Source organism: Zerene cesonia, chromosome 16 (genome assembly GCF_012273895.1).
Source record: "Zerene cesonia ecotype Mississippi chromosome 16, Zerene_cesonia_1.1, whole genome shotgun sequence".
Taxonomy (NCBI): Eukaryota; Metazoa; Arthropoda; class Insecta; order Lepidoptera; family Pieridae; genus Zerene; species Zerene cesonia.
Window position 1 is genome coordinate 8787873 of NC_052117.1, and position 16442 is coordinate 8804314.

The 16442-nt window shown below is 37.4% G+C and overlaps 1 protein-coding gene across 4 annotated transcripts in view; it reads left to right on the forward strand.

Annotated features, from left to right (window-relative positions):
- The window catches only part of LOC119832805 (interferon regulatory factor 2-binding protein 1), a 102246-nt gene extending 86406 nt beyond the window's left edge, over positions 1–15840 (forward strand). Inside the window, exons 1-4 of one of the 4 annotated variants that reach the window (XM_038356573.1) lie at positions 5083–6021; positions 7863–8096; positions 8495–8736; positions 8848–11306. In XM_038356573.1, coding sequence (XP_038212501.1) covers positions 5355–6021; positions 7863–8096; positions 8495–8736; positions 8848–8973 — 1269 coding nt within the window. In that variant the 5' untranslated portion in view covers positions 5083–5354 and the 3' untranslated portion in view covers positions 8974–11306. Of the gene's footprint in view, positions 1–5082; positions 6022–7862; positions 8097–8494; positions 8737–8847; positions 11307–12698; positions 12793–12907 lie in introns of those variants that run through there. The other 3 variants (XM_038356574.1, XM_038356572.1, XM_038356571.1) reach the window with 3 other exon arrangements.
- The last annotated feature ends 602 nt before the right edge of the window (positions 15841–16442 follow it).

Consider the following 16442-nt stretch of genomic DNA (forward strand, 5'->3'; position numbering starts at 1 on the left):
GTAATAAATGTTATTTGCAGTTAACAATTTTCTTTTTTCTTTATTACAATATTTATGGCAAGACTAGGTATATGTACGGATGTTCTTATTTCCACTTTTTAGTAAACTCCGATTGAAACCATGAAAAAGCTATATATGAATTAATTGTAGATGAGTAAATAGGAGCTTCTTCACGTACTAACGCTAATTTTGTTTATTGATCGATACATCTCACATACATTTATAAGCTGTGACACTTGAGAAATCTCACATCTGCTAGAGGCTGACATACATTGGGAATTTATCTCAGCACAGCGCTATCACACGTTCAAATGTGCCGGTCATCGTGAATTTGTTAATTTTGGGAGAGACGTAGCAATTAATCCCCTGATAGTAATCGTTTATGAATCTGATATATACATGGGAGAACAGAATCCGCTGACAATTTTTCAGATTTCTACTTCGAGACTGAACGTAAATACTACGCATATGAATTGCCATCAGTACCTTTAATATATAGTCTTAACTTGTAAGCAGAAGAATGAATAAATCAACCAAAAGGGACAAAAAAGTGAAACCTAAGAAAGCACAGTGAAAATAATTTTAACACGGAATTCAATTTACTTACATTTCACTAATATATATTGTAAAGTACATAGCCATAGTACCAACTATAAGATACAATACTAAAAGAAAATTTCTTTGTGCTACCTGCTAAATGCGAAACTAATATAATAATTTTATAAATCAACTAATATGTTTCCACCTATATTAATGAGATATACTTTCATGATACAAACCTACATTCTATGGTATTCAGAAGCGCTTTCTACTCTTATTTAGGTGGATAAGCAAGGTGCAATACGAGTGGGGTGAAAAGATTTTTATTTTTTCTAGTACGAGGTTGGTTCTTATGGACTTATGGAAAGTGATGCTCGCCGCCTTGGCGATGTTAAGGGCACTGCGAATGTGTTACAAAAATTTTATTAAATTTTTTCGATATATTTCTCATTTATACGACTGCATGTATGATGTGTTGTATTTGCAAATGATTTTTCTCTAGGGAAGATCTCTAAGAACTATTGACATTTTACATAACGTGTAGGTATATCGCAAAATATTGCCGTCCGCAAAATAGCTCAAGTACATAGAAGATATACTATACAAGTCCATATAACAGATAACTAAAGTAATGAACACCGGTTATTACCGAGGGTCGATAGCGCGGCGTCCTCTCCGAATTCTGATAGCGAGCTGAAAATCAATATGGCAATGTCCGCGCCGATTGCGCCGTGAACCTTCTTGCGTTCTAGTGATTACGTATTACATGGGAAATGCTTGAGCACGATAATCCGGGTCCAGGTTTGAAGGTCTGTTTCGTGTTAGGGGTGCAAATATTACTGAATGATTAATCGGATTGTTGACTTGTGTTAGCAGTGGTGGTGCAGTGGTTAGGATCTCTGACTTTAACCGAATAGACGGGGGTTGAAGACCGAACCAGCATGCAAGAGATAGATTTCTTAAATTTATCTGCATCACCACTACTCGAAACGGTGAAGGAAAGCATAGTGAGAGAATCGGCATGTCAAAGAGTTACAAAAAGTTCGAAGATATGTCACAACTTCCACTTGGTCAGGGTAACTGCCTGAACCCCCGTAGGAGGCCTGGATGCCTGCAGTGGGATCAAATAGGGGCTCGTAATGATGATGAGTTATATTGTATACGAGTTATACTTTGGACAGTTATGTTTGTGTGTGATAGGGCTGGTCTATAAGAGATTTCTTTGAAAGGTGTAATAGAGAGATTGAACCAGAAATTTAAAATCAGTATAGTGTAAAAAGAATTACTAAAATGATACGCATAGCATTAAAGCCTGTTTAACTTCAACTCAAAACTTTTTATATTTGTAAACTTTTAACTACCACCGATTCGGAATGTGTTCAGTACATTTTATTATTGTATAATTTATACTAAGGATAAATAAAAAATAAAACTATCAGCTAGTTAGAGTGTTAAGTAAATATGAACTGGCTTGCTGTATGTTTAATATTCAGTGTTGTGAATACTTCATTAGATCGCCATATTTCTTGAAATACTTACATTAATAATAGTTATGACTGTCTGATAGACAGAAATTATAAGACCATTAGATGACGTATTTTTTACGTGACAATTAAGACGTCGATCTAAAATAATCATTGAATGCAATGTGAGTTTTGTGCTATTAATTGCATGCTTTGACATTAAAAAAAATGCTTTGACATAGTTTTTTTTAACAATACATACCAGTTACTGGTGATTGAAAATAATATAGGAATATTGGAAAATAATTTTTCATGTATATCTTAATACATAAAAAATCCAATGGAGTTCATTGGGAACATACATCATGACATGATGAACTCTTCACCAACTCAACCGATTTTGATGAAATTTGGCATTTTATGTGTAATTTGGTCCGACTTAAGATAAAGGATAGTTTTTAATTCCGATTAAATGTCCCAATAATTTGTAGTTTTTTAATTATTACTCAGCCACAGCAACGCGTGGCCGGGTATGCTAGCAGTTATATGAGTACTCAATAACAACCAAGGGCATCCATGATGGATCTCATGACAGGTTCTATAATCTCATAAAATGTAAATAAACAGAGTAAGCACGTGTAGTGCGATATAAAACAAACGAATGGCGCGCATGCGCAGCGCCGCCGTGCAGATGGATTTTTTAATTAGCAGCCTGAAATCGGAATTTCGGTGTGACGGTGCAAACTCCGCATGCTATCACAGCGGCGATTGCATGATAGACTCGTTCTGTTTTCTCGCGTATTGCACAGCAATTTGCATTTTAATTGTATCAATTATGTCGAAGTATAATATGCCAGCAATTTACGAGAATGTCGTTTTTATTCCAATATTTCCTTGAGAGTGAAATTTTAATTATAGGTAGACAACCGCGGAACACAAATCAGCATGATTTGGGCGTATTCCGTCCGTTCGCTTTACATTAGAATAGCATTTTTTCGTGTAATTTTTTTTTTATTAAATTGAGTTTTTATCACTCTATAGTTGAGTAAAACTATTACAATAACCAATTAAACATTAGAAACCATTTTTATGTTCCAGATAAATTTTCATTTTAACCATCGGTATAATATAAATTAAAACCTAATAACATTTTATTCTAGCTAATGTCAATTGGACTTAGTAGGTACTTTTAAATGGGTCTTTGCAATGAATCCTACATTGCAACTTATGCTCAGACTATGGGCAAATCTAATTTCCCCGAAGCTTTATTACATTCGAAGTGGCTTGCACTCAAATCGCAATCAGTTAATTAAATCCGTGTCTCTTTACTTCATCACGGACAGAAGAATAATCCGCTTTGACTGAAAACCGTTGTTCTAGTCCATAAAGATTTGGAGATAACAATTTACCGTTTGTCGTTGTACCGTCTTTGTTAACTTTACTGTTCACTATTGTCGGATTATGCAGGTATAAAGCTATGATTTTTATGGATTTAGAATTTGGATGAACTGTTTTTTAATATTCCAACTAATCCGGTTAACAAACGTCTTTTAATATTTTCCTGTGATTTTTTTATGAAAGTATTTGTGTCGAACTTTGCTACGGATTATCTGTTTTGGTTCTTCTTTGGAATTGATGTCATGATAATTGTTTGTGAGTCTACAAAAATGACTTAATCATTTTCTAAATAATTTATAATTTGAAGAACTTTTACATAATATAGCAGGGAGGAAGTAGCAGTTAGTCGAAGGTATTTTCTGCGTACAAATATCATTTATTTTAACTAAAACAATTTTAAAAATCTTAAGTTATTATTTTATGGCGCAATAAAAAATCCTACTCACTACTATTGATGTAATAAAACTGATTATTTCTGATTACAATCATCGTAGGTTGTTAATAATGAAACTTATTTTATTTGCCAACAAATCAATGTCAAACAATATTTAAAAACAATTGCACTACATTCCCCCGTCTACATTGACGTATTGTTTCTTACAATCGTTCACTCCCAAATTATTATTCTTCAAAGCATCTCAATCCGATCAACATTACCTGCCCGCATAACTGTTTTCCACGATCGAGCGCATACAAAAAAAGATGAGCCTGCATTATTATTAAAATACAACGAAATCAGAGGAAACATGGTGGTGCGGCGCGAGCGACGTTGCCGCATCGCAGCTCGGCTGACTCGTCACGTGACGTCACGTCTCAAGATGGCCGCCGTACCGGTTGCGTTCCCCCGCTCCCGTCCTCCAGCCGGATCCGTCCGCGTTGCTTGATAATAATAATAATTCAGAATGCAGCCGTTCGAAAGGAAACCAAGTGAGAATAGATTGAAATTTAATGCATCGAGCACGTCGGTTATACGTGTTAGCGTTAATTGTTATTCTAGAGCGGCAGCTGTTTACTTTCGTTGAATAATATGAGTGCTGTTAGGAATCTATGGGTCGTTTGTGCGACCAGTTGACGGCACTCCGCTGAGGCAATGATTCACTCCGTTCTACGCTGTTACGTTATGTTACTGACCAAATTACACTCGGACCTGTTACTGTATGCATACATACCTATATCAAGAGAAACTTCTCTCCCGTACAAGCAGATTTTTATGAGCAGCAATAAAATTATATCTGGACGCTCGTTTCTCAAACCTATATATATATCCATCCATCAATATACGTATAATGTAATGTCATTGTTTACAGATATTCTTAACTATACCTAAATGGTAAATTCGTCATGTTTCCTTATTTTCCAATGATTATATCGTATAATTATTATTATTAATATTTATTGCGGTAATTTTTTAAAGTTTGCATTTAAATGCATGGTAATGTCCTTAAGTTTAAAATAGAGTAGATTAACACTCAAATGCGTTATCAATGTGTAATTTCTGAGCATTCAATTTCCTGCTTTAGCTCACTGAAAAACAAGTAATTAAGTTGCTCGTTAATTTGTATCGATTACATATTGTATGGAGTCTGTTTATAGGAGTACAGTGGATGTACCGCGTTCGTTATCGCGCGATAAGCGCGGCGGCGCGGGAGAGGGGGGAGCGCATCCGCGTCGGGCTAACGGCTCGTCCTCGGCGCGTCGCGGTGCGCGCGCTGACGTCACCGCTCGATAATGGCTGCCGCCGCCCGGTCCCCTCTGCCCCTCCGGCCGACCCAGCTCAGTCTCTCGTCAACCCGCGACCGCAGCGAGTGCTTCTAGACGCCGCCGCGCAACTGCGTTACATGTGATACCAGTGATCCCGTGTACCATGGTGACAGTGTTTTATTCGACAAAAATAAACAAGTGACAATTTTTCAAAGCGAATATCGCCGATTACGTTACACACCAGGCATTGAGATGTCGGTGATGCAGAAGAGGCAGCACTGCTATTTGTGCGATCTTCCCCGGATGCCATGGGCGATGTTGCACGAATTCTCGGAGCCAGTGTGCCGTGGATGTGTTAATTATGAGGGTGCAGATAGGATAGAGGTTGTTCTCGATACGGCGAGGCAGCTGAAACGCGCGCACGGATTCCAGGAAGGTCGGGGACCGACACATGCGAAAGGAGCTCACCGTGCTCCATTGGAAGCGCATCAGAACGGTGCAGAATCATCAGCAAGAGGTCAGCCGGCCCCGCCAGCGCATCACGCTCCCACAGCTGGATTTACGCTGCATCATTCACGGCCGGCAACAAACGCTGGACTGCTAGCGGAGTACGGGAGTCGGCGGGAGGAACACGAGAGCCGGCGACTTGCCCACCTGCCCCTGGCGCACTTGCCAACGCACGGTGGTGCCCGCCTTGCTCCCGGTCTCACGCTCAAAAGGCCCCTGGACGATGATGATCACCAGAATCATCATGAACCAGCGAAAAGGCTTTTGGAAGAGCACTCCCGCCCGCCCCTAACTCGTGGCGAGTCCTTGCCCGCTGTTTCCTTGGCTGCTCCGTTTGCACCTGATCGTGTTTTCAAACAAGAAAAGCACCCACTGCGCACACCATCATTTGACGCAGCTTTTAAAACTAACGGTAAGTCTTATTTTTGGTTATTTTAATACAAGTACAATTTGTTTAATAATTTATTTGTTTATTTTACGTGGCACTAGAAATAATTTTGAATTATAAGAAATTTAAGTCTCGGTTTATTTGCATTTTCATGTCATGGGTGTCCATAATATTAGAAGAGACAAAAAAAAACCTAAATTATTTTGCCTGATTTGCAAAAATTATTTATTTTTTTATTCTTCCATTCGAGAAATATTGTCTACTTGCGCATTTACTTAATTTTCCACACATAAATCATATTTGCATTATATTATGTTATGTTATCTTTTTTGTAGTAAAAAATCTTCCGTGTATCGGATCCAGAATCAATCTTTTCACGAAGGATGTATTTTTTTGAAAGAGAGAAACAAATATTCTGAATAAATAATTTAATTTCTATTCTTGTAATAAAATATATCGTGTAGTAAAATTGAATTTTATGAATAAAGGAAAGGATCTCATTAAAGATCATGATTAATGAATCATAGGATACTTGAAAACAAATCAAAGTTCACGTTCATTATTCCGCCCATTCGCGTCGTCAAGACCAAACAATTGAGTGACGCAACACATAAAATAGCTTTGTTTATCATCGATTATGTGGGTTAATAAAATTATAATAAAACTGAAAATAGTCACGCATTTGGCGATAACGAAAGCGACACTCGGTCGCGTACGTGTTAAAACGCTGTGTTTTTGCGCAAGCGTTCACCGAGGGATTCATATCTAGGTAGGTGCATTAACTCGCTCCATAAATAAAAAACTGGTTCGACTGGTTGGCGTTCTCGAAAGCAAGCACTCGTGGCCTCTCGCACACTACAGAAGTACTTACAAACACCCACGTAATGTAAACGCGACCGCGCCGTGAATGCAAGCGACACGAACGGAGTGGCAACATCGCGTGACGACATTTTCGCTCGCGTACGTATGTAGGTAGGCCGTCGAGCGAAAAAATATAGCGCCTGCCTACGCTTGGCAGAGTTGCTCGACCACATTCCGTTGGCGTGTGTATAGGGAGCGCGGCTCGCCACGAGCGCTCGGCCAAAAAGGTCACCGTGTGACGTCACCAACGCCATATGGGCCGCGCCTCAACTCTGTTTGCCTCACTAGCCATCATTATTTACCCCCTTTGGACGATGTATACTAGACTGTCCTAATGACTTCTTTGATACAATAGCAGTTTAAAGCGTTTTAGCATACAGCGTGAATAAACACAGCTTCCAACAAAATACGTTCAAAACAACTGAAGTTTGCTCTTTTCTCTTCAATCATTCGTTTGGCCTCAAAATTCGAATCGCTTTGTTCTCGAGTATATTTAAAAAAAAGAAAGATAAATATCAGGAATAGTTGCTGATTTTCCAAGAAATCGCAAAACTTTTCACCAATTGATAAGCAGCTGACAGAAATTGGCGGCAAAGAACGCTACGTTCCGATCAGGCACTGACACATCGTAGCTCTACGTAAGCGTATATTAACACACAATGCTATTTATACGATATTGTTTGCGTGTGTGAGTGAATGTTTACTATCGTCGCTTCACCGCAAACGATGTGTCATCCAATATTATATGTTAACTCGTTTAAAGAATAGAAACTGTCTTTTAATTGTCACTAGAGCACGATTAAAGGAAACATTTTGTAAATCATTCCACCGCAACGAGGTTTCCTCTTGTTTTACAAAGAATAGAGAAATGAATGATGACATGATACATTTGATGCGAGGAATATTTTACTACAACTTTTATTTTAGATTATTTCTAGTGCTTCAGTAACCACAGATTTTAAGAACAGATTCAGGATTATAAATGCTTTCAATTTCTATTTTAGGTTATGGAAATAGTGCTCCATTAACGAATGGTTCAGCCGGATCTCCTTTGGGCCGCACAGCAGGATCTCCCCCAGTCACGGGAGCTGGAGCCGGTCCATCACCAATGGCCGCTCTTATGTCAGTGACCGACACATTACCACCCGGATCGCCGAGGTCCGCTGGAGGGTCACCCCCACAGCCGCCACCCCAGCGATCAGCTAGTCGCTCCAGCCAGCATTCACCCAATTCTTCAGGTAAATTTACATTAAAAGAAACGACAGTCGATATTTAGTATAAATCTGTCTCGATTATTTTCTAATATACCGTTACGTTACGGAAGTTTACTGTCAATTAGATACATATGAAATTATTCAAGAATTTTGAATGTTATAAAAGCAGAAGAATTTTGTGGCCGTAACTGTCCCATTTGAAAGTAAACAAAATATAAAAAAAAAGCACGTTAACCGTTTTAATTGGTCGGACTCGAGCGGGCGTCCGATCGCCGCGTGTGCCGCATCACGGCGCGGCGCCCGACGACCGCTTCTGCCTATGTCCTCTGCTACAGTCTGCTGTTTTCCAATCGATTGTAGTTTGATATATCCTATATGAATATCTGCAGACAGTAGCTAAATATTGTTATCCGGTCCGACAGGGTCGAACGGCGGGCGGCGGTCGTCGGGCTCGCGACATGTGTCGTCGACGACGTCAGTTTCTTCCACGGAGGCTGGTGAAGGCACTGAAGCGGCAGCCCCAGCGCCAGCCCCTCTGCTGAAATGCACCCTGTGCCAAGAGCGCCTGGAGGACACACACTTCGTGCAATGCCCGAGTCAACCGCATCACAAATTCTGCTTCCCGTGTTCCCGGGATTCAATCAAGAGACAGCAAGGATCTGAGGTTAGTTAACATTCAATACTAAGCTTTTATATAAACAAGAAATCGCTGAGTTACTTAAACTTATAATCTTATGGTTAACTAATAATCTAATTTGCATTTCTTTCTTTGCAGGTTTACTGTCCAAGTGGCGAGAAATGCCCGTTGGCGAACTCGACCGTACCGTGGGCTTTCATGCAGGGCGAGATCGCAACAATCCTAGGAGAGGAATTCAAACCCAAGAAAGAGCGGGAAACCTAGGGCAGCGTGCCGCCGCGTAGACTTTATCTCTTGTCCCTCTCGCTGTGAACTGACCAGGGGAGGAGTGTCGGGCGGCCGCTTGGCGCCGACAAGCGCATCGCGCACTTTTCTCGCGGCCCGGGGCTGGGCCCGCCGCGATTGGAACACTTGTATATAGATTTGTAAATAACGTAAGGTTTAGTTGGCGCCCAACGGTGCCTCGGAATGGGCTCTCCGCGACCCCAGCGGCCGGAGTGTGATGGACCGTATTCAGCGTAATGGATCCGCAAGCATAAACCATCTCGGAAATCGGATGTTTTCATGTTTTAATCTGTGAGTTATGCAATATTCTGAATATAGTACATATCCGTTTTCGAATCATTTTACGATTATTGTCTCGTTGTAAAAAGTCGATTTAACAATAGTTTTATGATCTGAAGTGCTTCTCGTTAACAGAAGTAGGTCTGGCATTTTTTAATCGAGAACTCTTCGGATGCCATTTTCTTAGTTACCTTTAGGTCCTGAACCATAGTGAACTTGGCATTTATTTATGTGATTTTATATACTGTACGAGTATTATACTATATAATAATGATCATGACATTTTATGTAGTTGATTACTGACTGTAAAAATGTAGTTACGAATATTGGAAGCGCATCGCTCTTTGTACAGACATTAGCACTTATATTTAAAATATATTAATTGCATACGGCGCATAAATAATTTTCTTATTTTCTTGTATTGGAAGCGATTTTTCCCGAGTGGCTCGAGTTCCGTTAATGTATCTTATTGGACGACATTCGGCCTGGACACGATTCAAGTTTCGTTAGTTGCGTAGAAGTTATCGTTGTTTTCAAATTGGAAATTAAATCGAAATTGGATTGTAAACTCGTTTCGCTCCGCAGAGCACTAAGCGTTTGGGTTGATTATTTTGTAAGGTTAAGTGTGGTTTGGTCGGCTGCAGTATTAGCGAGACGTGCGCACGCGTCGGGGCGCGCCTAGTCATTTTGTGAAATGTCAATCTGATCCGCGATCGCGCGGCCGTTATAGGAACTCTTAAAACTCGCTGCTATATTTGTATAAAGTGAAGTAATTATCATTATATTATTATCATTATATATGTCATAATGTTATTACAGTTAGTGTGTCAATTTCGAAGGCTATCAGATGGCGGCCGGTTGGCTTTTTCGTTTTCGCTTCGGCCTCGTAGCATGAGAATTGTTTCGATATCTGTTCGACAGATGACGCGTGTTAATAAATCGGTTTAGCTGTTTATCTATCGTTGTATAAGTACAATTTGTGGGGCGTTGCCGTCCCGCTTCGGACGTTTCGTGTTCGAGTTCGGTCGATTTATTAATGTGTGTTGCATATAAAGTAAAGGTTAGGTGTGTCGGGGGTCGGGGGCTCGCGTGCTCGCGCAGTCGCCGACGTGGGGCAGTCAACAGTACAATGTATCGTTTCCAGCACAGTGGAACATCGCGATTATCTAGTGTCATATCCGTCAGACGCGACATGACCTTATCTATACTGTTTAGCAGGTTCAATTAAATTGACATGTCCATTATTTATTTTAGATTCGTGTACATATATCTACGGTACTTTGTATATAATAAAAGTTGTAAATAATAATGATTTAATGGGTTCTAGCCGCTAGATTATTCAAGGCTATCCAGTCAGTATTACTAAGTACTGTGAGTCTTGTAGTTATTTATAAATCACATTTAACTTGCAATCGATTTTGTTTTATTCAACGTAAATATTTCTATAAACGCTGTATTTATGGTGAGATCGAAATTATGTACGTTTATTTATTGAAACGCCACAATGGCGTGTTTTATTGCTTTTCTGTTTGTATAACTGTCTAACAAAAATGTTGTTAATTTATATTTAACGTTTTCTGATAGATTCGAAATTGATGTATCTCTTGTACGCTGCCCAATGTTTGGGGTCTTGTCTGTATACTTTAAATATTCAAGTAGGTGACACGTATTTGTTACAGTTAACTCTGAGTATTAATTGCAGCAAATGCATGTGAAGCGTATTATCCACTGACGGGGTCTGAGCACAAAGAGTGCAAAATTTTCTTTCTCTTTCATACTTTTAATGTATGCATATATGAGTTGTCAAAATTTGTTTTTATCGTTTTCGTTTTCGCTCGCTTTATTACTGATTAATTGAGCTACACATGAATGCGTACATTTAATGTATTTAAGTTTTAGTCCGCCTCTATCGATAGGCTCGTAATAAGATTCTCGACGATCGAGTTGTATCTTTCTTACTGCAAGCAAGTGAAATGCTTCGATTAAGACGTTATTGTAAATGTTGGTGAAATACAATTGATGTGATTTTGTAATATTGACCTTTTATTTGCACCTATCCTCCTTGTTACCTTTTTATAATAATATTGCCACAAATAAATAGCATGAAAATAAGAAGCGGCACAGTTACAATGCCCCTTGCATTGTGTGGATAAGGGCAACAGTGTCACATACCATCAAGTGACGGTATGTGACACTGTTGCCCGTGCCCGTGCGGCGTGCTCTGATGAGAAGTCTACCTCTTATAGAAAAGTTAAAAAATCTACGTAAATATGTATTTTAACAAGTGAAGAAATTGAGATATATCGAAATGAATAGGTATATTTTTTATGTCATGAGCGGGCAACTGAACGATCATAAACGATCCGAATGGTAGTGCCTCTGCGAATGCACCGTCCGCTTTTAAGGAGAAAGGGAAAGGATTGACTATTGGAAAGGGTGAGGAAAAGGAAACGGACCTCCTGCCAGTATCTGAACGTATAAATATGTATTCGTAACAATCATACATAATGTGTGAGCTTGACCAATATAAATGAATTGCATACCAAATAACGTTACATAAAGCATAAACATTCATAGCTAATCGATGGAAATAATAGTTTTACACGTGGATACAGTAAAATTACAAAAGTAACGGAACGTCGGTTTGTTTGCGTATAACGGTTGAAATCTTGAAAGATATTTTAATTTCGAAGTCTGAAAAGAATGGGTTAGTGCGAGATAATTTGTTCAGAGTTGATGGTTATAAAATTGTGCTTCTCAATTTTTCGGTGAACAGTACTAATTTCAGATATTTTAAACTACCGAATTGACGATGAAATTAATTATAATTCGTTACATATAAGTTTATTCAATTAAGAATTTCTTTTTAGAATACATTATTAGCCACAATATTTTTTATAATAAATACATTTAAATTAAGAAATAAATTATAATTCAGATGTATTGAATGTTTCACGACTTAATAATATTTTACTGCAACACGTCAGGTAAAAACCCAGGTGGTACCGACTCAGAATAATGTTCCGCAGCCGATCGTTTTACATTTTATTAACAAATGAAAATTTAAAAAAAATGCAGCTCGTGAACTAAGTCGTTTTCTTTATACTAAGACTTCTATGAAGGTACAGTTAATTCAAATAATTCAACTCATTTCCATTAAGCGTAATTAGACTTGTATTGATTTCACAGCAGAATTAAACTTTGTCAGGCCAGTTTATAATTTTCTCTTACACCTAAGAAATAAGATTGAATATACATACGTGATGACGCAATTCATTTAATTCCATATTTTTTATGGAATCTACAATTACAATTTTCTCAATATTTCTAATATAAATATACATGTATAATATAATATCATATGTGGTTAAAGAAATATGCATAAATATTGTATTTTTATTTAAAGAAATAATTTTTGTCAACAGAAAGGAGTGGAACGACGGAGAGGATGCCGGAACCCCTCTGCCTCACCAACAGATGAGACCCGCCCCTCCGCGCTACCCAGTCGATCGATATTTGGTAAAATATGTCCATTATTTGTTTAATAAAAGTATATACCCTAATAAAGCGATTACATATAAATAACTCATAAAGATATAAAACAATTGACCTAACAATTGATTTTTATTTTCAGGTTGAGAGCAGCAAAAACTTGGATATGGTTAAAATTATAGATGACGATTTATGGAAACCTGAACCATCTTTAAGGCCCGAGGACGAAATCATGTTAAGAAAATTGCATGGAATGCTGCAATCGACTGCAGATGACCTGAAGTTGCTTTCTGGAGAGTTATCGAAATATCACGAACCCGGGGTACAAGTTAAAACGCTACCGACGCCGTTAGACGAAGATTTTAATGAGAAAATACATATAGAAGAAGTCGTTAATGCTAAATTTCATGGCCATAGAATCATTAGCCCTTCACAATCCACTGTGATGCCGCGTACGGACATTAATGCAGTACAAGAGTTAATAGCTAATAAAATAGCGGAACATAAGCCCGTTAGTAGATCTAGAATAGGTGTAACACAAACAGTAGTACAAAAAAAGCCTTTAAGAAATTTAGGAATTTCTAAAACTAGAACAATACAAATAGTAGAAGGCACGAGTAATCGTGAAAACAAATATTCAGAGAAAATGAATGTTAATCAGACACCAATTAAAGACAAAGCAGTAACATACAAAGAAATTATTCATGAATACGAAGAACCTGAACAGAAAACTGTTTTTACGCGTCCCTTGAACATACAAGAAATGCCTAGTATAAATATAAGAAGCGAGTTAAAAACTCAAAATGTCTTACAATTAGATATAGTACCTGATAATACAAACATTGTTAATAATTCTCAAAAGAACAATAATGTTGCTGTTATCGCCGTTTTACACGAAGTGCCATTTGTATCGGATAAGAAAATACATGAAATAAATGTTTCTATAGAGCAACCACCACAACGTAAAGTATCTAAAATGAAAAGTTATGAAAGTAGTGAATCATCCAACAATAATAAAAATCGAATATCGCCAAAACACAACATAAGTTATAAAACATTAGATAGGCGCAAAGTTCACAATGATAACGATGCATCTAAAAAAGACGCTAAGAGAACGCGCACAAATTTAAATGAATGGAAGAAAAAGTTAAACGCAGTTTATGGTCAACCTATAAAATCCAAAAACGCAAAAGCCATCACAAAGAATAAAACCACAAAAGTACCAGTCTTACAGCCCAAAGAGAAGAGAGTTTTAAATAATACTGAGTATATTCCTTATACAAAGTTAACGTTAGGGGGAGTTAATGTTAAAGAAATTGAGAAAGAGCTTTCCCATGTATCAAGCAAAAATGATGTTCCCTTAAGTCCTATTTTAGATAAAATATTGAGTCGACATAATTCATTTAGTAACGATAAATCACAAAATAGAAACGAAGAGGAACAGAAAATATTAAATACTTCTGATGAAAATTTAATGCAAGAAGTTCTAGATTTAGAAGAAAAAGTGAGTAGTACTCTTTCAAAGAAATTCAATAAGAAAAGCACCGATACACCTCCACACACTTTTAATAAAATATCTAATGATAATGATGACGAAGATAACACATATGCTGATGATTTTGAAGTTGATAATTCTGAACCTCCATCAGATAGAAGCCAATCGGCTCCTTTGCGGTCTGAATCACCTGAAATTTCAGTTAACTTAAATGTAAGAAATGAGTCGAAGTACACGAATGATCAACCTAACACTGAACATAATAAAACTTACGTGAAGATATCAAACTTATCATTCAAAAATAAAATTGATACGTTTGAATTTATACATACAGTAGATACCCAAGACAATGCAACACAAAGCAATGCGATCAATAAAATATCATTAAAAGAAACTCAAACATCACCTAGACTCGAAAACGATAAGATACAAACAATATGCAATGATTTATCCATTGATCCTCGACATGAAGTTGAGAATATGTTTAAATTAGAAAAGGATTTTATAAAAAAACTGATAATTGACGAATACAGTGATTTACTTGAGAAAAATCTCTACAAACCATCTACATCCAATGATTCCAAACTATATTCTGACGAGAAAAACGTTTCATCATTACCGAAAAATACACAAACCTCACCCGCACGCGTTAAAAATGTTATGACGTCACCCACGAGGACGAAAACAAGAACAACTTCGCCCTTTACCTTATCTGTCACCTTGAACAAGCAAACGAGCCCTATGCCAATCGAATCGCATAGAGACGATTCCAACCCAGGGATTAACTTGCAAGAATCAAAAGCGACCCTGGAAGAGGAGCACAACATAACGATAAACTTATCATCCCCTCGATTTAGCCTTCGCCTGCCACAGACTTCCCGCAATCTATCTAATTCTGACAGAGAAATCCGAAGCAAGAGATTCATAAAACCTAAACCTGTTAGAATGGTCAGCAGCTCTAGTTCGGTGGAAGATTATTCTTCATCAGACATAAGTTTTGGTGAGATTAACAGGGAGTTTAAAAGGCGATTGCGGAGGCATAAAATACCCTCTATATCGGAGCCTAGTTCATCGTCTCTATCGAAATATTCGGAACATTCCAGCGCCGTGGTTCCGTTGAGGAGCGAAGGAGAAATAAGTGCTTGCCATACAAAATCCAATAAACATAGTAAAAGTGAGGGTGAAGTAAGTTTGGGTCAACTGAAAAAGTGACGTCACGATTGTTGAAGATTTTGAACTGCTGACTAGTTTGTGTCAGCAACGAAATGCATGCTATTTCTTTCTCTCTTGCAATCCTTATGTGTATTCGATTTAGTGTGAGAGAGACAACTGCTGGTTATGTTTGTCAGACGGCTTATAACGGTCGTGTCCTAAATGTTAAAATGAAAGTGCTATATAGGCTAAGAATTTTTTTATATTATGAACTAATGACATGTTTATATTTAAGACAAATTTGTTCTCACCCTTAGTACAAACATGTAGGTTATTACAATTTTAGTTGTAAAATTAATATTGTTAATTTTAAGTGAATCTTCTTGTGAAAACTATTTTTTTATTATGATATATTTGTAATGAAATGATGTTGTTGTTTTTTTTAGTCCTAATAAAATTATCGCTTACGTTTGCCGTCTGAAATTTAAATGAAGCATACACAATCACGTGTTATTACAAAAAAAAACTATATTATATGCTTCTTCTCATTTTTATACGATCTTATACAGTGAAAAATATGTCTTAAACGTAGGGCATGGCTATTCAAAGACATCTATAGGTAAGAAGTAAAATGTAAAAAAGCGCCATCTTTGGAAACTAACGCAAAATAACTTAAAAGTTGTCCATGTACTCGGCGATGATTCTCTTGATACTGGCTAGAGGTCCTCTATAGCTTTTACTAAAATCTCAAAATGTCTCTTATTTTTATTATTTTTATTATACTTTCGCTTCCAAATCAATGGATGCGATTTTCAGCAGATAAATCTTATACCAGATAAAAGGCTTATTGTCGAAACGTTAGTGTGATAAAATATCTTGATAATATATAAAAAAGCACAGTGACATGAAATGTTTTAAAATCTATTTAAAAAAGTTCACAAGGCATTTGATAATAAGCAATTCCACTCCTCTAAAAACGTAAGGGCTCTGTTAAAATAGGCGCAAGTAAATAGGCGTTAAATCAAAATTT